At 51.2% G+C, this 22,321-nt stretch overlaps 2 protein-coding genes across 3 annotated transcripts in view; one reads left to right on the top strand and one right to left on the bottom strand.

The window, feature by feature from the left end:
- Positions 1-1,866, top strand: part of TVP23A (trans-golgi network vesicle protein 23 homolog A) — a 31,144-nt gene extending 29,278 nt beyond the window's left edge. The window contains exons 7-8 of the mRNA XM_061209855.1: positions 646-774; positions 1,807-1,866. Of these exons, the coding sequence (XP_061065838.1) occupies positions 646-774; positions 1,807-1,866 (189 nt within the window). The remainder of the gene's footprint in view (positions 1-645; positions 775-1,806) is intronic.
- A 798-nt stretch (positions 1,867-2,664) lies between these two features.
- Positions 2,665-21,199, bottom strand: NUBP1 (NUBP iron-sulfur cluster assembly factor 1, cytosolic). 2 transcript variants are annotated; one of them, XM_061208016.1, is made up of 11 exons: positions 21,155-21,199; positions 20,964-21,068; positions 19,155-19,288; positions 12,824-12,892; positions 10,594-10,626; positions 9,909-9,999; positions 9,100-9,254; positions 7,169-7,279; positions 6,818-6,920; positions 3,686-3,769; positions 2,665-2,947 (listed from the first exon to the last, which is right to left on the bottom strand). In XM_061208016.1, exons 1-11 carry the CDS (start codon positions 21,171-21,173, stop codon positions 2,889-2,891), a joined length of 963 nt encoding a protein of 320 aa, XP_061063999.1. In that variant the 5' UTR covers positions 21,174-21,199; the 3' UTR covers positions 2,665-2,888. The 2 variants fall into 2 exon arrangements, with proteins under 2 accessions (XP_061063999.1, XP_061064000.1); XM_061208017.1 differs by having other exon boundaries at positions 6,818-6,917.
- Positions 21,200-22,321: the final 1,122 nt, after the last annotated feature.

The raw sequence follows: 22,321 nt of genomic DNA, 5'->3' as shown, positions 1-22,321 counted from the left end.
CTTAACATTGTTTTCAGGGTTCATCCCTGTTGTAGCAGGTGTCAGTACTGCTTTCTTTCTTATGGATGAATACTATTCCATGGTATTAGACCACATTTTGTTTATCCATTTATCCATCAGTGAGATAATCAATGGTTATTTGTTTCCAGCTTTTGGCTCTGAATAATGCTGCTGAGAGAGGAGCTTTTAGAAAAAGTGGATGACATCCTACCTTGGATGGGGAACCCTTCCTCAGTAGGAATAAGCTAGCCTCGGGGCTCTGCAGTTTTATTTCAGAGTTATCATGTTGCATTGCCATGATCTGATTCATTCAGTGAGGAAACAAAATATCTATGGACAGTCTGAGCAACGGCATAAAAAAGTGTGGGTTCTGGAGTCTGGATCCCGGCTCAGCCTCACTCCAGCTCTGCGACCTCAGGCAACTTTAGCTTCCCTGGGCTTCCATGTCCTCCCTATAAAATGGGATGATAACGGCCCCAACCTCTCGGGTTCCTGGTGATTGAAAGGTGTCCATGAGTATTTGTAAGCACTCCATAGAGGTTGGCTATACTAGCAGGTGTGGGCCGGAGCCACTCCTACTTGCTTTGGGAGGAACATTTCAGTACGTGCTCTTAGGAGAATTACATTTGCTTTGTCTGAGCGCAGGCCCTCGTGATAGCTGGGATTTCTCTCCAAGCTGCTAACCTGTACGGCTACGTCCTTTGTAAGATGGGAGGCGAGAGTGACATCAGCAAAGTCACAGCCAGTTTTCTGTCCCAGACGGTGTTCCAGACGGTGAGTTACTGAAGTCTGATTCCTGGACCCCTGATCTCCAGACACTTAAAAGTCAAGGAGGCCTGTTGGCAATGGCAGGTTTTGATGTTTTCCATATCAGCCAGGCCGCCATGGTTAGTTGTTTTTTTGTGTGTGTGGTTAAAACATACCCAACAAAATTTACCCTTTTACCCATTTTTAAGTGTACAGTTCAGGGCTTCCCTGGTGGCGCAGTGGTTAAGAATCCGCCTGCCAATGCAGGGGACACGGGTTCGAGCCCTGGTCCAGGAAGATCCCACATGCTGCGGGGCAACTAAGCCCGTGCATCACAACTACTGAGCCTGCACTCTAGAGCCCGCGTGCCAAAACTACTGAAGCCCGCGTGCCTACAAGAGAAGCCACCACAATGAGAAGCCTGCGTGCCGCAATGAAGAGTAGCCCCCGCTCACCGCAACTAGAGAAAACCCACGCGCAGCAATGAAGACCCAACACAGCCAAAAAAAAAAAAAAAAAAAAAAGAGATGGCAGAGTCCTTTAAAAAAAAGTGTACAGTTCAGTATACCCACATCATCATGTCACCACAACTCTGATCTTCGCAAACCAAAACTCTGTACCCACTAAATGTTTAACTCCCCATTCCCCACCCTGCCCCCCACCAGCAAGCTCCTGGCAACCACCTACTTCCTGTCCCCATGCATCTGACGAATCTAGGGACCTCACGTAAGTGGAATCATACAGCGCTTGTCTTTTTGTGACTGCCATTGTCGGTTTTGAGTGATTTCTTTAAACGACAGAATTAAGAACCGTAATGTATTTTTTTCTTTAAACCTAGCCTTAGTTCTAGGAGAGAAACAGATCTTCTAAATTTGACCAGGCTCTTCCTGAAATGGTCTGAACCATCTTAAATGTGAACAGTGCAGCTTCACACCAAGACCTTGAGCAACCAGCCCTACAGGCTTTCAGTTCACTGTGGGTTTGCTCTGGCCTTGAATCAGCAGGATCAGGCCACACACATGTGAGACACAAAGCCAGGGCAGCCTCTTCCCCTTGCAGGCCTGTCCAAGAGACTTCCAGAAGCCTGGACTTGAGGGGCTGGAGATTCACAAGTATTAGGTAAGAGGTGGGATCGAGGTGGCGGCCTGGACGGTGCGGGGCCGGGGGGCTCCCGTGGAAGCGCAGCTCCCCTGGGCTCAACTGGGCCTGTGGTCTGGGTGGGCCCTTTAGAGGGGTCCCACCTTCCTCACCTTGAACAGGTGCAGATTTGACCCTATGCAGGCAAGCGGGGCGGGCGACGAGAGAAGGGGAGGGAAGGAACAAGGGGACTTGCCCCCCTTCCACTTCCACGCCTGGAGGAAGATGGAAACTGGGAATTTACTCTTCCCTCAGCTGCGCTCAGTTCCTGTGTGTCTTTCAGAGTGAGCGTCTCATGGCAACGAGGATCTTCTTGGAGTTTGCATCTCTCTCCTTTTTATGTAATGTTAAAAAACCCTGTAAATTGTCTGACACTGGAAATTGCTGGATATAGTGAACACACATTCCTATACAGGGTGTCGACACTGACCCCCAAATCTGTTCTCCTGTGGGTGATCCGAGGGTTTTTTGACTACGCCCAGCCGTGTGGTGTGCACTGACCTCAGGACGAGCCCCAGCAGGATCTATCAAGCACTGCTGTAATTTTTTCTCTGCCCGAGGAACAGCGTTTCCACTATGCTGTCTGAAACTGTGACTGAATATCTGCAGCGAAGCCACACATTCACCCCTTTAGCCCTTTGGTTCTTTTTCAGGCTTATTTTCCGAGGCAGCGAAGGCTCAAGTGAGAGGTTCTGTAATGGAACAGCTTCCGAAAGAGAAGAAAATTCCATGACCCACAGGCCGCTGGTTTTTTACATGAAGCAGGCCTTGGGGCAGAGGTTTGAGGAGATGTTTTTATTTTTCAAACGGCACATCTGTAAAGAATGCCCTTTACATATGTTCTAAAGAAAAGTGTACAAGTGTTAGATGATTAAAGTGTCTCTGAAAAAGGGACTTCACACCATGCCTGGGGCTGGTCCCTCTCTGCCTGTGACCCCTGCTCTGTCACCCAGCTGGTCAGATGTGATGGGACGTGCCGCCTGTGTCCCTAACGTCCTCCTGTTTCAGGAGCCGATGAGGTTCTCCCCTTTTGGCTGACGCAGACTACAGGACTCCTGGATTCCTGGAAAACAAACGGCAGGCGAGGAAGCAGTGGCGGCTCTTGGTGGCCCTGCCCTGTGCTGGCGAGGCCGTGTCTAGATGGGGTGGAGTCCCCAGGTGGTTTAATTCTCCCAATAGTCCCATTTCGGCTGTTGCCCTGAATCTCTGAAAGTGAGCCCAATACTGCCCATTGCCCATCTGTGGTTATAACCATGGCTGGAGGCCTCACGCCGGCCCATTCTACAGATCAAGAATCCCGGAAATGACGTAATTTACCCTCAACACCACTTCACTAGGTCAAAAGAACTCAGCCACAAACCGGGAGCCTAAAGCTTTAACTACTGACGACACCTCTGCCTTAAATTCAATGCCTCTGACAGCTACCTGTTGACTGAATCAGGCCTGCACATGGGTTTGGTTTGGCTCACTGTGCTTTTTTTTTTCTTCTTAATTTCTTTTTACAGCTTTATGGAGGTGTATTTCCTATACCATAAACTTCACCGTGTTTTTTAAACTATGACTTAGTTCACAACACTGATGTACCGGAAGATTTTTCAAGACTTCTGGCTTCCTGGGCTGACGGGGTCATCCCAGACCTCACTACCCCAGTGTCCCCACTGAAGCTGTGTGGCCACTTATGGCTGCAGTGACCATTTATGATCCTGAATGGGACCTTCTCACACCCAGCCCACTCTGCTCATTTATGTCACTTCCTGGCCCCGTGCCATCTGGAGTCTCAAGATTCACTTTAAACACTTACTCTGAATTATACTTCTGTAGGCTAAAGTGGCTGGTGAATCCGGTGCTTCAGCAAAAAAAGACTGTCCTTTGTCGCAACTCTTACCTTAAAGAAACAAAAGACAGAAAATCCATGAAGAAAGCACAGCGGTGATGTGACCCTGGGGCTCTTTCTGTGCCCGTGACACGGAAGATCGAGCCCACCTCACTTGTAATGAAGATCAAAGCTGAGACAGAATGTCGGGGTCTCGAGGACCTCGCCTTCCCCCCCTCCATCCAGCAGGGACCCTGGCTAGCGTTTCCTCGCAGCTCTGACCCGTACCTGGCCGATGGTGTTTAGTGTGTGTGCCTGCGAGTCATCTGGGTCATGTGCAGCAAATGCAGGTTCCGGGGCCCCCGTTATGATCAGATACAGCAGCTCCTAGGCAGGCCCAGGAACCTGCATTTAAAAGATCAATTCGTTCTTTCAGTAAAAAGATAATGAAGGCACACGGTAAGAGTATGGAATACAAAAGGTTATACCACGAAGAATGAGTTCAAAGGAGGCTACCAGTGTTTCAAGTATCCTTCTAGAAATATATGCATATAAACGTGGCATATATATACATGTACACACTCATGTATTTAAAAAAAATGCTTGGGAGTGTGTGACACACACACTCTGCCCGGCGCTTTCTCCATGTGTGCTTTTCTCTTGACGGTCACTCCTGGTTGGCATCAGTCCCTCTGCTCTGTGTACTGCAGTGCCTCCTCGGGACACACAGGTGCTCTCGCATCCAGGTGAGCACGGGGCGGGGCCTTGGGCAGGCGGCGTGCTCCCCTCTCGTCTGGTCCTGGGTAGACCCCGCTGCCAGCGCCTCTGCCCCCGCCCCCCCTGCTGGAGAAGCAGGGTCAGTGGTTCCACAACCCACAGCCGCTCCCCAGCCTCCTGGGGGGATCCTGGCCAGGCCAACCGTGGAGCAGTCGTCGCCTCAGCTCCCCAGCACGTTGTCCGGTGGGACAGGGACACCCGAGACGGGGGGCAGAGTGGGCCCCCACGTGGCCCGGGCACCGTGAACTGCGGCGGAAGCAGCTAGGGTAGCCTCCGAGTTCACGGTCGCTGGACCGGGTCTGGGAAGTCACAGGTCCCACAACAGGCTCGTGGCGCCACTTCCTTCTGATTCTCACCCCGCGTCCTCTCACTCCTCGTCCTCCCTTCCCCAGAGGACCTGCCTGTCCCCTTACAGATGTGCTCTGGTCGGTTCCCCATCTCCACAAACCTCCCCCTCTCCTGCCTGTCGCCTGCAGGCGGCACCCCTTGGGCACTGCCCTGTCCAAGGCTCCCCTCGGGGCCCTCCTTCCATCCGCGCAGCCCCCGGCAGTGGCTCCCCATCACCGCAGCCAGCGCTGGGGCAGTGCGGATCCAGGCCAGGGCGCCCGGCCCCAGAGGTGCTTCCGCGTGACCCTCAGGCGTGCGGGGCTGGGGAGGCCGAGGATCACGGCGCCAGAGCCCGGCCGCTCCTCTGCCGCACGTTCCCACAGGGGCTGAGCGCGTCCTTCACGCACGGCCTCGTCTGTTCCTGGTAACGCGGCTGTTCCCTCACCGGACAAAAGCGGCTCCGGAAGGTCACAGTGACCTCACTTGGCCCTGCCCGCCTCGCCGCAGCGCGGCACGGCATTAACCGCCTGTCCTTCCCGACGCTGGCCCAGCTCCCTGTAGCTACAACCGGAGGTGAGGTCTGGGAACATGTGCCTTGTCACACAGGACCGTGCCCGCTAGACGGCACTGAATCGGAGGCTGCACCGGGCCCCCTCCTGTGAGCTGCCCGGAGGACTAGGGCGGCAGCGCAGCCTGGAGCGGATGGCGGTGACTGCTCAGGCTGCCACGGCTCGCGTCCCCCACGGGTTCACGTGGGCCGCCCGCCTCCGGAGGCCTTTGAGGGGAGGCACCTGCTCCTACGGCCCAGAGGGAAGCTCTGGTCAACGCGAAGACAGTTTACAGCGCCGGGGAAGGCTGGAAAAGCAGCCGAGTCCTCTGTTTCTCGGGGAAACCACATACCAGAAGCGCTGCTGGGCGTGGAAATGGGCGAGGTGCGGTCTCAGGAGCTGCCCTCGGGTCCCCGGGCTTCTCTGGGGCTCTTCCCGTCCACCTCCTCAGGGCAGGCCTCCAAGCTGCGCTCTCGGCCCCTCCTCTCTGCACCTCCCACCCCGTCGCGGGCGCGTCCCCCTCCAGCCCTGACCCCTCTCCCCCGCCCGCTGACAAGGCCAAGGCCTCGGCGCCTCCACACAGCACCAGGAGGGAGCCGCCGGTCCCTGGATGGCGCCTCCTGCGCTCGCCGGTTCCGGGGGCTGTCCCCGTCTCCCCGGTGGCTCACACTGGGCAGCACGGACATCCGTGACACCTCTCAAATCCTGGCACTTTCCCTCTGTGTGTCCCCCTCTCCCCGGCAACGCCCAGGCCCCAGTCCAGCCCTCACCTCCCCCCGGTTCTCCTGCCAGCGCAGCCGCCGCGGCCTCGGCCTCTAAGCGCACGCGGCGCCCACGCTCCCAAGGCTCTCACTTCCTAACAACTGGGGCCCGAGCCCCGTCAGTCTGTCGGCTTCCCTCAGGCCTGGGCACCCCTGCGTAACCTAACTGTCTCACTTCCTCGAGGTGGTGGGGGGGGTCGCACCTGACTTCAGCAAGGTCAGCTCCTGCTACTGTGGGGAAACAGATCTGGCGGTGGGTGTCCTCGCCGCCCCACCCAGCGAGCCGACGCCCCGGAGTGAGTGTGGGGTGGGGGTGGGCTCCCCGGAGGACCCTGGTACCCAGAGAGGAGCGCGAGCCCTGGAGGCAGGCCAGCGACTTCCCCTCGCGCTCGCCGAGAGAAGCCGGGCGCGAGGAGGGCTGCGCCGCGCTTCCCTGTGGACGGGACACGCGGGGCACCTTCCTCGGGAGTTTTCAAGGCTAATTCTGTACCTGACTTTCAGTCAGAACCTAATTCCTGGGTAAGAGAAGAGTCGAAGGCACGCCCCTTGCCGCCTCCCCAGGTCACCCCGGCCTGGCCCCTCTCCTTAGTGACTTCCTTTCCTCCCGCCCTCTCAAAGTTCCCCTGCTCCCTCGGCCACACGCCGCCACGGGTCTCACTGCTCCTCTCAGCTGGAGGGCGTGCAGGCTCCACCGGGGACTCACCCACCTATGCGCGGATCCAGAGGCACTTTGCCGAGAAGCGGGACCTTCAGGTCCTGGCACATGACCTCCGCACCCCCAGTCGTCGGCGGGAATATCTGAGACTCCTTCTGGGAGGCAAATTAAAGGGGGAGGAATCCTGATTTTGTTTCAGAATCATACGAATGGACCACATTTTAAAGCAACTTTAAAAAATGGCTATTTTGAATGTGAAAAGAATTTTCATTAAATCAGCAACAGAGGGTTTTAACTGATTCCACTTCCCGAAACGATGGGGAAAACAGAAACTATTTCCCAGAGATCCACCCCTACGACTTCCTCAGGCAGGAGGACGGGACCTGGTTGGACGTGCTCTCACCTGGCACTTGGGGCAGGTGAAGCCGCTCATGTTCTCCACCACCCCAATGATGGGCAGCTTCACCTTGTGGCAGAAGTTGATCTCTTTCCGGACGTCCTGGAGCGACACCTCCTGCCAAGGTTCAAGAAGTCCAGTTATGTCAAAGTCAAAGCATAAAAAGAGGACATCCGCGTGGCGGAGGGATGGCTGCAGGGCCGTGGCATCACCACCGTGAAGCGTTAGAGACCGTGCCCCGTGTTCCGTATTTGTTTCGTGCCAACCACGTGTGAGCCCTGTTCCAGGTGCTACTTACTTCCCACAAACCTCAAAGGATAAACCTGAACAGGCAAATGTCCAATGTACAACGAATCTACAGGAAAGTGACCCTTTAACACACCTCCGTGTTCCACTTTCCCATCAATGTACTAGGCTGAGCCCAAGTGGGCACAGCTTTCCAGGTCAGGGGCGGCCTGTGGGCTTGTCTGGCTGCCTATTTTCATATATAAAGTTCTTCTGGAACACAGCCCAGCCCACTCTTCTGCACAGTATCTCGGGCCGCTTTCGCCCCACAATGGTACAGCTAAAGGGCCGTGACAGAGACCGTGTGACCCGAAAAGCCTGAAACAGTTACTCTCCAGTCCTTCACAGAAAAAGTACACCAACCTCTGATCCTGGGTATCGTGAACCCAAACAACTTTATGCACAAAAAGAAAATAAGGACTATTACCAGGTTTGGATCCCTTCAGATTCACTTCTGGACTCTGAATGTGTATCTTACAGCGTGAGGACTGGATAATCAGGGCTTAGTACCCACCCCAGTCCCCCATTTAATTTTATTGCAGACACGTGTCCAAGGGTCATGTGCTGTCAAATACGGCTACTCCTTAACATCTGTGGCTTTAATGGTCACAGGCCTCCAAAGGGTCCTGGCTTTGAGTCCTCTATTCTCCTGAGGCCCACGTTTGGCCCTCGAGCCCTTTGAGGCTGGGGTACACACAAAAGGGCATTTAGCTAGAAAGTAAACTGGCCGTTACTCAGCGTCTCACCTCAGTGCAGCCGTGGTTCTCTCCCTGGTATCCTCTACAAGCCCTGCTTTGTCAAAAATGACCCCCAGAAACTAACACACCACTGTAAAGCAATTATACTCCAATAAAGATGTTAAAATTAATTAATTAATTAATTAATTTTAAAAAAATGCAGTTCTCACAAAAAAAAAAAAAAAGAAAGAAATTAAAAAAAAGAAAAATGACCCCTAAAGAAAGCCAGCTGCTGGATGTGCAGGGCTCCAAGAAAGTGGGCGTCCCCAGTCTGAAGCCACGTTTTCTAGAAAAGTTACATACAGAGGTGCACAAACACGGGGCGTCCCCCCAGGCTTCCTGGAGAAGGGCCGGCATCTGCTCGGTCCACTCCCCTCCTCCTGAACCCAAGCGGACTCTCTTTCCTTCACAGTAAATATGGTATTGGAGAGGCCATCCTTGTGTCAACTCGATTGTTGCTGTTGCTTTAGACTTGAATTTTAGAGCGGTTTTAGGTTCATAGAAAGCACAGAGTTGCCATGTGCCCCTGCCCCACGTGGAAAGCCCTGCCCACCGTCAGCACCCGCATCAGAGCGGACGTCCCCACTCCACTGTTCTCATGGGTCATTTCTTTGGGACCTACTCTTGAGAGCACTGCTGGTCTAAGGGTGGGCCCCAGCCTCTCTTTAAAAATTCAGTAGGAAACATCCCTAACGACAAATTCGTCTTCTCTCCAGCGCCATCCTCGGGCCAGGCGCCCCTCACCCAGGCCCACCCCCGCCCCCGCCACCTAATGCCTCCCTGTCCGCTGACAATGGCTGGACCGAAGGTCAATGTAAGGCTTCTGCGGATCCCAGTCAGGGTGTGCTGCAGAGCCCAGGGTCTCTCTCGGGCTGTCGGAGAAAGAGACCCTCCGGGTGGGGGGCCCTGGCTCACCTGCGGCGTGGTGATGATCACCGCCCCATCGATGTGCGCTGCGGCCAGGTACTGCACGGCCGACAGGTGTTCGTCCGACGTCCCGGGCGGGGTGTCCACAATGAGGTAGTCCACCTCGCCCCAGTCGACGTCTCGGAGGAACTGCTTGATCATGCCTGCAAGGAGGACCCGCGGGGATGCCTCCTCGCTCCCGTCCTTCTGACTCTCTTTACAGAGCACAGCTCGTGACCTTTACGTACGGATCACCTGTGCTCTCAATCAGTGGTGTTTGGCAACGTCTGGGGACACGTCTGCTTGTCAATGACTAGGGTGGGAGTTCTACTCGCCTCTGGTGCAGAGACGCCAGGGTACTGCTAACCCCCTGTGACGCGGAGGACAGCCCACCTTCCCCAAACAAGGAATTATCTGGCTCAGAACGCCAACAGCACCGAGGCTGAGGAACCTTGCCCAGATGGGCACTTTCCCATCATTACCTGCAGCCTCAGTGCCTAGTCAACCTGCTACTGATTTGACCTCACATACTTCTCTCTTTGACACAAATAAGAACACAAACCACCTTAGGAATAATTTCAGGGTTAGGTAGATTTTCAGGAGAGAAAAACCCCCAATAGATTTTTAAAATTATAACATTTCGTTAAATAAAATTGGTATTTCTGTTGGCTCTCTTCAACCAGTGAAGAGGCAACCAGATGCATAAAAATAACACTCTATGAAGCCCAGCAGGATGAGCCTGAGGCCATCCTGACAGAACGGGATGCAATTCTGCCCTTGGAAGGACGTGATAAGAGACAGAAAGCAGAGTGGCAAACCATTTTTCTTTGGTCCCCTCCAGATAACGGCGTCATCGGGACTGCTGAGCAAGAAACCCACGGACATCACCCCCAAGTTGTCTTCCAGGAACTAGAAAGGATGACGCAAGAAACATTTTACTTAACACCAAAGTGCAAGGCACTTCCCTATGTCTTTTGTCTGAGCTCTGGCTGAAAAAATTGGGGGGACAAAATTACTATGTGATCTGTGAGTATATTCACTCTTTGAATCCTTAAATCTCTTCTTTTCTTTTTTTCGAAAAAAATCATTAAAAAAAAAGGTTACCATATTGGGGGGATTGAAAGAGTCACCATACGGCCCCATGCGGCAATGACAGTGAACTCAGCTGAAATAAACAAACCTCGTCTCCTTTACTATCTTAACCTGGGTTGGCAAACTATGGCCCCACTTCTGGTTTTGTATAAAGTGTTATTGGAAAATGGCCACGGTCATTCATTTGCTTATGACTACTTTCCAGCTATGACGGTGGCAACTGTATGGCCCACAAACTAGAAATATTTACTCTCTGAGCCTTTACAGAAAAAGTGTGCCAATCCCAGGTTGGAACTGGATTCCCTGTGCCTAGGAAAGTGCCTAAATAAATATCTGTTGACGATAAACAGTTACAACCCTTTGTGTACACATATGACAAGAGATCCTGAAGAAAAGGGGGTTAGCACTCACCACTGGAGACCAGCCCGAGCCACTCTGGTGAACCTGCAGGAACAGAAGCCCATACTTATTTGTAAGAAATTATACACCCTGGTCACGCTTCTCTCGCAGACAACATTTTACGCAGTAAGAAGGCAGTTTTATAAATTACAATTCATTGTCTTAAATGCTACCGCTAAATTCTTAATAGGGAGTGAACAGAGCGGGGTCAGGGGCTGGGTTATGGATGATAGAATTCATTTGCTCTTTCCCTCCCAGGTTGGGTTATTTGGAAACTGCTTAGATATCTGGTCAGGAGACCGATGTTACTGGAGTCCAAATATAATTTGGGATATTTTAAAAGTGTGACAGAAATCAGTTGGGGGTTGCTGAGAAGATGCAGGTAACTGTGGAGCAGCGAGGCGGTCTCTGTACAAGTCCAGGAGTGGAGGGATGACCTTTGGTGAAACAGTAGACACAGAACCCTCCCCTCAGTGGCGTGAACTTCAGGGCTGAGCTGCTGCCCCCAGGGGACAACGATGGGGAAGCGGTGTCGGCGGGAAGCTCGGGCTACTTCAAGACCCAGACCCTTTCCTCGCAGTAAGTGTTCACTAACTGCCAGGGTTCAAGTCCACATCGACGCTTTACTGTGAAACGGGAACTTACGCAACTTCCAACCACACATCAATCTTAGATTTACGCTTCAAGTAACGTTGGACCCAAAACAGAAAGCCCATTTTTCCTGATGAATTCTTACTTTTGAGATATAATTCACATACCACACAACTCACCCACTTAAAGCGTACAATTAAATGGCTTCAGGATATTCACAGAATTGTACATCCATCACCACAATCAACGTTAGAACACTTTCGTTACTCTTAGAAGATACCCTGCACCCCTTAAGTGTCACCCCCGACCCCCACACTTCCCCCCAGTCCTAGGTGACCACGGATTTACTGTGTCTACAGATGTGCCTGCTGCCGACATTTCACAGAACTGCAATCAGATAACATGGGGTCCTTTGTCACCGGCTTTGAAGTCATACTTAAAAAAAAAAAAACCCATTGATTCCTATTAATACTAATTCTCTAAGTCACTGGTTTTGAAAGAGGGGTAAACACGATGATCCAATAGCACAGGAGGAGAAAATAGTAGAACTGCTGTTTTATCTCACCATTTAAAATTTTCAATTTTTATAACTACTTGTGTCCTGGCCCAGTGAGTAGTACATGCATGTGACTGAGGTAATGGGCCCCCGTGCTGGGGGGCGTGTGCTCCAGAGCTTGCTGCTCACCGGTACGTGGTCGGAGCTGTGATTCCTGCTGCTTCCCGGCACGGCAGAAGCAAGTCCCGAGCCCTGAGCAGAGGCCCCAGGGACTGGCTCCATCTGCCTCTGGCTACTCTCTGCACACCCGTCACTCTGCCCCATCCCCCTGGGCCACTTTGCAGAGGACACGAGGACACCCCTGCATCAGGGCTCCTGCACGTGCTCCCCATCCCAGCGCACCCTTCTCTGGGTTCTCTGAGCAGGGTGCCCTTGACCACCCCCTCCCGAAGAGCAGCTCCCCTGGCCGCCCTGCCCTGCCGGGTCTGTCCCCTTACCCTGCTTAGTGTCCTATTATCACCTGCCCCTCCCACAAGGGTGGAGTCTTTATCTGCCTTGTTCGCCTCTGAACCCCAGCACCCGGCGCGTCAGTAAAGAATGTACCGATCCCAACAGCCCAGGAAAAGCCTAGTCCTCCAGCCCGGCTTCAATGCACCCCCCAAGGGAACCCTTTCTTGGATGGCTCTGTGCCACCTAGAAGGGAGGGGGCAGCACCTGCTGCCCCACCCCTGCCCCCACACGCATTCTTCGCCGGCCTTGCAGTCTCACTTCCCCTCTGGTGACCACAGGAGCAGAGATATTCCCTTGCTTCCAGAGTACAGAACCCTAGCCAGCCCTGGTCTAGCTTTCCCAGCCAGGGCTAAGTTTCTGTGTCTGACTTCTGCATTTGACGTATTGTTTCCCTTCCCCTCTAAGAAGGCACCGAAACTAACAATTCTCAGAAGGTTTGGATGAACTTAAATATAATCCACACTGCCCCCAAACTCACGGCTGTTGTTAAAAGCAGACAGGCGGTCTAGTGAACATTTACCTGATCTCGTCATGTCCAGGTAAAAATGCATGGGCTCCGCTGACCCCCTGGCTTAGGGTTAGCAGCTTGGCGCTATAGTTTACCGTAAGAAAATACTTCCCTGCGTTCTGTCTTGTCACTATTACCTGTTCTCCTTCCAATCCCATGATCTTGGGAATTGACGGCCCGCATATATCAATGTCTAGAAGAGCCACCTGGGGAAAAGAGGAGACGTGATGTAAGCAGATGTACAATCCTCCAGATGTGCACAATCGGGAGGGGACGGGCTTCCAGGAAAAGGAGGGAGGGGAGAAGGTGAAGAAAAACTGGGTTGAACTTGGACCGAGCGGAATCTCACGAAGGAGAGTTACAACATTTATCTTCCGGGCCACAGAGACACAGACGAAATTCCTAACAAGAACCTGCAAAGTACACCAACACCCCTGTGCTCCGCCCACGCCCCTGCCGCACCCCAGCCACCCTCAGTATGGCCTATTTTCAGGCTGAGCTTATGGTCCAGGGCATCAGGCCGCTTGAAGATTCAGGCCCAGCCACTGTTTTCGTGGCCCTTACCATGTATTGGGGTGTGTGTGTGTGTGTGTGTGTGTGTGTGTGTGTGCGCGCGCGCCTGTCTGTGTGTTAGGGGTCATTATCTCTGCTTTACAGAAGAGGAAACAGAGATTCAGAGAGGCCCACAGACTTGTTCAATGAGCAAGAAGCACAGCTGGGACATGAACTGAGGTCTCTGGACTCTAACGCCAGGGCTCTTCCCACCACCCTGGGGGCCTGGCGAGGAGGGCCAGAGTGGACCCTCTAGCTGAGCTCTGACCAAGCCCCATCTTCCTGTGATGCTGAAGGTTAATGATGGCTTAGGCTCAACTTCTAAAAAAGAAAGTGAAAATAAGGAAATCTACAGAAGTTCTTTGCTAGTGATACGTGCAGCCTTGGATGACTCCTTCTACCCCAAACGCCCTGCTTTCCCCATCTGATTCGTGAAAAGGTCTGGGACAGCCCTCAGAAACCTTCTAAAGAGCAGGGCCGTGTTCATCTTGAAAGCTCTCATGTCTTAGATCCAAAGTAGAGCACCTCTGGGTAACTTTGTAACTTGCCCCAAATTCGTTTCTTGCTTTCCTCTTCAATCCTCTCGACAACCTCCTACGATCCTCACATGACTTCACACCAGGTCAGGAACGCGGTTCGTTCATACACTGGATAGTCGCTTGCCTCACGCGCCCTCTGCTGGACCTCAAGAAGAATGCAACAGAACAACGCTCACCCTGAAGACCCATCAGGGTGAAGACCTCATCCTGAAGACCTGACTTCCTTGGCCTTCTTTTTTTTTTTATTTATTTATGGCTGTGTTGGGTCTTCGTTTCTGTGCAAGGGCTTTCTCTAGTTGTGGCAAGCAGGGGCCACTCTTCATCGCGGTGCGCTGGCCTCTCACTATCGCGGCCTCTCTTGTTGCGGAGCACAGGCTCCAGACGCACAGGCTCAGTAATTGTGGCTCACGGGCCCAGTTGCACTGCGGCATGTGGGATCCTCCCAGACCAGGGCTCGAACCCGTGTCCCCTGCATTGGCAGGCAGATTCTCAACCACTGCGCCACCAGGGAAGCCCTCCTTGGCCTTCTTGATGCTTCACGCTGATGTGTGGTTAATGATCCAGACGTTTTACATCAGAGCCTCACGACTTGGGAAATTATACCATCGCTACGACCCTAACGGAGACTTTCGTCAATAATCTCGAGTTTCTAGCCACTTGGTCTAGAAAATCTCGCTCTCTTTTGGGAACAGTTTAATCAGTTTCCTTTTGAGGAATTACACCCCCTCTTCCCCACAACCAAGTGGGTATCTTGAGTGAAATGATACAAGAAAGAGATCACATGCACTCCCTCTGCGGCGGTACCCGGAAAGGCTGTGGCACTTTCCTGCTACCCAGCTCTCCAGTGGCGCGTCCTGCCCCCTTCAGACATCCTGCTGACCCTGCCGCTACCCCCATAGCCCTCCAATTCATCCCCTTTCTGCCCCAGTTACACCAGAGAACCCCAGCTGGAAGAAACACGCCTGCATTAATCCTCACAGGGTCTGTGGAAGGTGCTAGAAGGCTGACGGGAAGAGGAGGCTTTGCCACACCTCTCCCAGCTAGAAAGTGGTGGAGTGGGCGCTGCAGGGCTGTCAGGATCCACAGCGTTCCCTACCCAGCACCCCACACTTCCACTTAAGAGGTCACGGGAAGCGGGCTCAGTCCTAACTCCTGGCACTCTGAGGCCGTGTCACCTCGCACAAGCTGCTTCTCCTCCCCGATCTGTCTGAGCTTCTGATCTGCGAAACCAGTGTTTCGGGAGATCATTAGGCTCCTTCCAGCCCTCGAGTCTAAAAGCCCCCGAGAGGGCCTCAGACACTATAGCCTGGGCCTTTTAATGACACAGTTTGCCTTTCAGATCACAAGGCAGGATGATAAGCTGGTGACTGACGGGAGCTGCTGACTCTTGCGGTGGAAAGAAGGCACGTAATACTTGGATGTCTCACGGCTCAGGTCTGCACCATAGAGGCTCCTCCTCCTCCCTTCACCCCAACCTGCACATTCCCCGGCCCACCTGTGATTAGTCAGGGGCTACCCCGCGATTCAAGGCCCTCTGCAAACCATCAGACACCTGCCTGCCCAAGTGCTATCATGGAACAGCCTTGCTTGCAGTCAGTAATGAGCTGCCACCAGGTGGCAGGCAGAAAAGGACAGGGCGGTCCTCACCATCCTGCTGAATTTAGGGCAGGGAGGGGTGTGAGCTACTTGACTTTAGTCAACAAGACACTCGGTGTGTACTCTGTGCCCACGCCGGGCACCCTTTGGCGACACTGATGTTTTCTGTCACCAGTAGGTCTGCCTGAGGGGAGACAGACTTTCTTAAGTGCTGACTTTTTTTTTTAAGCACCACTGCAAGAAAAAAGTCCAGCTCATCTAGCCATGTTTCCACACAGCTGGTGAGCTTCCCTTCAGTCTACTGCAAAGTTTCAACGTGTGCGCAGTGGGACTTCAGAACGTAACAGCACGGAAGCATGATTCTATGTAAACAGCTGTCTATTCACAAGTGGTTCCTTGTAGCTGGCCTGGTTAAAGCACATCTCCAGACAGCTGTTTAAGAAGATGCCTGACAGCTTCTGAAAGCAAAGATTACTCTGGGCAACATGGATCATCACAGAAAACAGATTTCTTGGCTGGCCAACTGGCCAATACAAACTTGACCCTCAGACGGCAAGAGATTGTTGACTAACAGAAAAACAGATGAGCGAGTATACTTGAACCTGCTTGGCACTTGACTCTGGGTGGGCTACAAACTCATTATCACCAAAGCAGAAATAGTCTTCTCCCCTCCATATTCTATCAGGGACATTTATTGAGCACTTCCTATGCATCAGGCATCGTGTTAAGCATTTTACAGTTACGTGCATCATCTCACTCGGTCCTGAGTCCCATTTTACAGATGAGAAAACTGAGGCAGAGACAGTCTGATAACCTGCCCAAGGCCACAGCAGTGGTATCGGCGGCACTGGGATGTGATCGTGGGCAGACCGACTCCAGAGCCTGTGTTCTTGGCCACCACGCTAGACTGCACCCACCTCCCGCCCCAAATGCTCAGCTAGACTTCTGACCCTCCCTCTTCTCCAAGAGTTGGAGGCCCTGCTGCTCCATTTGTTCCTGCCGTTGGTTCCAGCACTGCCCCGGTTGTGTCCTCGTGGCCTCTCATGGAGACAAGAGCAACACCTCCCACTGGTTTACCGTCACCCTCTGACGACACTCGATCACACACTCGGCTGCTGCTATAGCAACCCTCAAACCATGCCTCTTTCCCGCTGGAACATCCTCCCAGGGCGTTAAAGCCTCCCAGGTCTGGCTCAGGCTGAGCCTCATCCTCGGCCCCTCTGCTGCAGCAGCAGCAGCCCTGCCTGCCCAGCCTGTCTGCCCCGGCGGTCCCAGCTCTGCGCCTCTGCCTCCACCTCCTCCCGCCACATCCCATCAGCCGCCATCAGAGTCCAAGGCCGCCTTCTCCCACGAGCCTGCCCAGCTGTCCCCTGCCAGTCACTTCTCCCTTTCCCCAGATGCCTAGAGCACATCTTGGGTGACAGATACTGGATTCCAGAGAAGCCCACGTCAGTCATGTAGGCCAACAAAAGCAGCTCCACACGTCATAAAATGATCCGAAGAGAAATGAGTTACAAGCAGGATTCAGAGCCCTAGTGAGAGAAACACCAAGCTTTATAGGTCCCCTAGTCCAGCCTCTGCACTGTCCCAAGAAGGCCATGGCCTCCCCAAGGTTTCAATCCTCCCCCAAAGAAGTTCTTCCCCAGCCAGCACTAGTGCTTCTGGAGCTACAAACCAAACCAGGGGCTGGCGAACTACAACCCAGGGGCCAAACCCAGAATGCCACCTGTTTCTGTACAGCCCATAGCTAAGAATGGCTATGACGTTTTTAGAGTTGGGGGGGAAAAAAATCAGAAGTATACATTTATTTCACGACAGCGTGAAAATTATTACATTCAAATTATATGAAATTCAAAGTTTTATTAGAACACAGGCACACTCATTTGTTCACAGGTTGTCTACGGCTGCTTTCATGTTCAAGGGCAGAAGTGAATAGTTGCTACAGAAACTGTATAGCCTACAAAGCCTAAAATATTTACCATCTGGCTCTTTATATAAAAAGTCTGCTGACCCCTGAAGTAAACTCTACTTTCTTAACCCAACAATTTAAAAAAATATATTCCTGGAGCCTTCGGTGAGGTATCTGAGAGGCCACTGTTTATCTGTGTGCGTGTGCGTGTGCGTATGCGTGTATGCGTGTGTGCGTGTGTGTGCGTGTGCGCGCGTGTGCGCGCGCGCGCACGCGCTCGAGCGTACTGAGGGCAGGTCGGAATGGTGGGCTTGATCCCCCTGCCCACGGTAGCTACCTTTACTGGGTTTTTTGTGGAGGAAATAAAGCCTTTATTTTATTAAGAACTTAGGGTGCTATTTCATACTGGAATAGAATGGTTTATCTCACACAAGTAGAAAGTATGAAACTTATCCAGTTATTAGAGTTTAAAAAAAATAACTGGCAATATGTGGCAGTTTTGAAATGTCAATATTAAATTAAACATACCTTTACACTCCCCACTAGCACTATCTTTTAAAAAAAAAAAAGCCAAACAAAAGTGTAAGGTCATTTGCCAGCTATAAAAGAAATGTGAACTGAAAGTTAGTTAGCCCTTGTTTATATAAAAATAAATTTCAACATTCAAAATGCACAAAGACAAAACTAATTTTCAAAAATATATCAGTGTATGGAAAGAAGGCACGCACCAAGACCAAGGAAAGAACTGGAATGGTTGGGAATGGCTTTCAACATGAACACAATAAAATTGTTTCCATGTTACACGGAACTCCTCTGCAGGCCCCAAACAGCGCTCTGACGGAAAAACAGCAGAGTTGGTGATCCACACAGAGTGTGTAGTGGGCTCTCTCACCCAGTGCACACACAGCACCAACACACAAGTCCTCACCACGGCTCTTGTTTCAGGGCTCAACGTGTTGGGCAGTGGCGTCTAAGAGACACCGATGCTTCTCTAGCAGCTCTGGCATGTATATATATATATTTTTCAATTAGAATTTTGAACATAATTTCATTTTGGCAAAACCAAATGGTGGAACGTGTTCTGTGTTAAAAAAATAAAAATAACTAACCCCGCAGCATTCATAGTTTCATTAGGTATAAAATTGTAATCAAAGTGAATATTGGGATCATTTCCTAAGATCAGTGCAAAACCATCATGAGTCCCAATGAATAACCTGTATTTTTTAAATCACAGGTACTACAAATTTCCATTTCATCTTTTTGGTAAAAGTAATTTTTTTCTTCCTCACCCTACCACACCTTTTATTAAAGCTGAAATCCTGAGAGCAGCACTGGGGAATTTGAGTTTTCAAGCTCCTCTGTGTACGTGGGTGTAAGTGAATGGCCTAGTGTAGGGGTTGGCAAGTGTTTTCTTCAAGGGCCAAACGGAAAGTATTTTAGGCTTTGTGGGCAAAATCAACGATTCAGAAGTACTAATGTAACACTGTAAACGCAACCATTTATAAATGTAAAAAACATTCATAGCTCACAGGCCATAAAAAGGAGATGGGCTGGATTTGACCACAGGCTATCGTTGGTAGACCCCTGACCTAGAAAAAGGCAGAAGGGGTTCATAAAGAGAAAGAAGCCTGAACTTAACATAATAAATAATCAGCAAGCCAAGAGAAATGTACACCTGCTAGCCATGTTCATGGCTAGAGAATCCAATGAAATATTCATTTCATTGCTCGACTGCCTTGCATTTCCTCGTTCTCTCTGCAGGGATCTAGATTCCAAAGAGGCCAGATAAACTGACATTAACGAATCAGCTCCCTACGAGCCGTCATGAGCCCTCAGACATGAGCCTCTCCCAGTTTTTCCTTAAGGTCCCACCTGTGTGTTTTCATCTTCTGCTAGGCCGTGGGCCAGGTGGGCACTGAATGTGCTTTTCCCAACGCCGCCTTTCCCAGACAACACCAAGATCTTGTGTTTCACGGTCTTCATTTTTTCTTTGATTTCCTCTATGGCTGCAAAGAAAGCAATTCAGATGACCAAGCCCCTGACTCAATCTTTTTTTATTTTTTTTTTAATTTTTATTGGAGTATAGTTGATTTACAATGTTGTGTTAGTTTCAGGTGTACAGCAAAGTGAATCAGTTATACATATATCCACTCTTTTTTAGATTCTTTTCCCAAATAGGCCATAACAGAGTATTGAGTAGAGTTCTCTGTGCTATACAGTGGGTCCTTATTAGTCATCTATTTTATATATAGTAGTGTGTATATGTCAATCCCAATCTCCCAATTTATCCCTCCCCCTCCTTTCCCCCATGGTAACCATAAGTTTGTTTTCTCTATTTCTCATTTGTGACTCTATTTCTGTTTTGTAAATAAGTTCATTTGTACCATTTTTTTAGATTCTACATAGAAGCGATATCATATGATATTTGTCCCTCTCTGAATGTCACTCTTCCAATGGGCTGGAGGAAGCTAAGTCCTTGGGCTATTTCAAGGGATCGTGAGTGAAACAACACCTCAGCAATGGTAGTAATAAGTGCTACTAAAAAACCCCAAACCAAAACCAAACAAAAAAAAACCCAAGGCTACGAGTACATCTGACATTTCCTTATTTATCGGTTTACTTGTTTGTCTCCTCTACTAGAATATAAAGTCCATGAAGGGGGGAACTCTGAAGTGTTCACACTATATTCCCAGTTCCAGAACAGAGCTTTCAATACAGCAATGATTCCCAATCTGCGGGCAAACCCCACCAGGGCACATCTGGCAATGTCTCGGGACATTTTTGGTTGTCACAGGAAGGAGTGTTGCTGACATGTAGTGGGTAGAGGTCAGGGATGCTGCTAAATGTTCAGGGCAGAGAAACAGGGCAGACATCCCCATCACAAAGAATTATCCAACCCTGAGGGTCAGTAGTGCCAAGAGTGAGAAACTGACAAATTGCAGGCACTTAGTTACCTGTCACTGATAACCATCACTATTACACATTTACTATGCTTTCAATATTTCATCCTAGTTCAAATCCCTAAAACAACACGGTAACTGTTTTTCCCCCATTTTTGATGAGGAAACGGAGGCTCAGAGAGGTTAAGGCTTTTTAATCACCTCATCTGTCTCATTCATAGCTGTATCCCCAGCACAGAGCACTGTGCCTGCAAGTGATCAATACATACTTCTGTTGAATTAATGGGAGAATCGCTCCTCAAAAGGAAGGAAATTTTGTCCAAAGAAAACAGCTGGCGGAGCTAGGATTTAAGCCTAAGCTCCCTGACTTCAAAGTTTATACCCCATTCCCTCTGGTGCCCGCCTCCTCCCAACCACTTCCAATTACTGTCACTCAAACCGCTGGTCCCTCCCCTCACCTCCCACGACTTTCTCCCATGCCCCGCCCCTCCTGAGACCCCTTTTGACTCCACGCCAGTCACGGGTTCAGGCTCCGCCCCCACCCCGCCAATTTTCTCCTCTCCTAGCCCTTTAAAACCCCTGCCCCTCTGGGCCCCGCTCTTGTCACTCATCCCTCAAGCCCCGCCCCTTATCCTGAAGACGACTCCACGACCCGCCTCCTCTGTGCCCCTGACCCTCATCTTTAAGGCCCCTATCCCAACACCATCCACACTCCGCCCACGTCCCGCCTCTTCCAGGACAGCGTTTCTCACTTCCCGTTGAAGCCTTGCCCCTTCCTCACCCGGGTCCGGAGCGGCACCAGCTCCAGAAGCGCAGAACCCCTGGTTGGGGCACCCCTGACATGAGGCCCCTCGACCTGCTTGGGCGCTGCTGACCCCGGGACAGTCTGCGCGGAGACAAGATCACAGTTAGAGTGGCTCCTGTCCTTTCAGGCCCGCCCCCACGCCCCCCACGCCCCCTCCGCGCGCTCACCGTGAGGCACCTCCTCCATCCCGCTGCCTTGGACGCGTACGCGGTCACCGGAAACCGCCGTTACGTATTTCCGCCTCGTGGCGCCCAATCTGACTCTCCAGCTGCGCGAAATCGTGTCTCCGAAAGAGGCCTGTGCGCACGCGCGAACCTTGTGGTGGGAGTTTCGGGCTGTTCTCTTTCTGTTCGTTTTAAAACTGAGTTGCAGATATCTATCATAAATACTTCAGCATGTATCCCCTAGGATCAAAGACTTTGTCCTACATGACTTCAATACCATTTTCATATCCGAGATTTAACATTAATGCAACACTGTTAGCTAATATTCACTTTATATTCAGATTAAGGAAGAGCCCGCTGCTCCCCCAACCCCCCTTGATTATAGTAAAGGTTTTAAAAAATTAATTAATTAATTAATTTTATTTTGGGCTCCTTTGGGTCTTCGTTGCTGTGCACGGGCTTTCTCTAGTTGCGGTGAGCGGGGGCTACTCTTCGTTGCGCTGCGCGGGCTTCTCATTGCAGTGGCTTCTCTTGTTGCAGAGCCTGGGCTCTAGGTGCGCGGGCTTCAGTAGTTGTGGCACATGGGCTTAGTTGCTCAGCGCCTAAGTCCTGGTCCGGGAAGATCTGCCCTGGTCCGGGAAGATGTGGGATCTTCCCGGACCAGGGCTCGAACCCGTGTCCCCTGCAGTGGCAGGCAGATTCTTAATCACTGCACCACCAGGGAAGTCCCCAGGTTAAAGTTTTTAGCAGAATGCACTTACAGTTGTGTCACAGCAGGAAGCACGTAATGCCAGTTGGTCCCATTATTGGTGATGTGAGGGCTTGATCACTTGATAAAGATGGTGTGTGTCCTGTTTCTCCAGGGAATGGCACCATTTTCCATTTGTAATTAATACAGACTCTCTGGGGAGACACATTGAGATCATATGACTATCCTGTTCTCGATCAGCCTTCACTCAGTGGTTTTAACATCCTTCTTGCCTGGATCAGTTACATAGGTGTTTGCAAAATTGCGCTTTTTCCCAGTCCTTACCCTTATCTCAATTAATTAATTGGCGTTCCTCAGTAAATAAGTTTCCCTCCCGTCCTTTTTTTGAGAATCACTATGGACTCATGGGTTTTAAAAAAATTCTGTATTTAATAATAAATTATCATTATTCTTTCTGGTCA

The sequence above is a fragment of the Eubalaena glacialis genome, chromosome 13 (genome assembly GCF_028564815.1).
Source record: "Eubalaena glacialis isolate mEubGla1 chromosome 13, mEubGla1.1.hap2.+ XY, whole genome shotgun sequence".
NCBI lineage: Eukaryota > Metazoa > Chordata > Mammalia > Artiodactyla > Balaenidae > Eubalaena > Eubalaena glacialis.
Note: the sequence above shows the minus strand (reverse complement) of the source record. Positions and strands in the feature narration are given on the sequence as shown.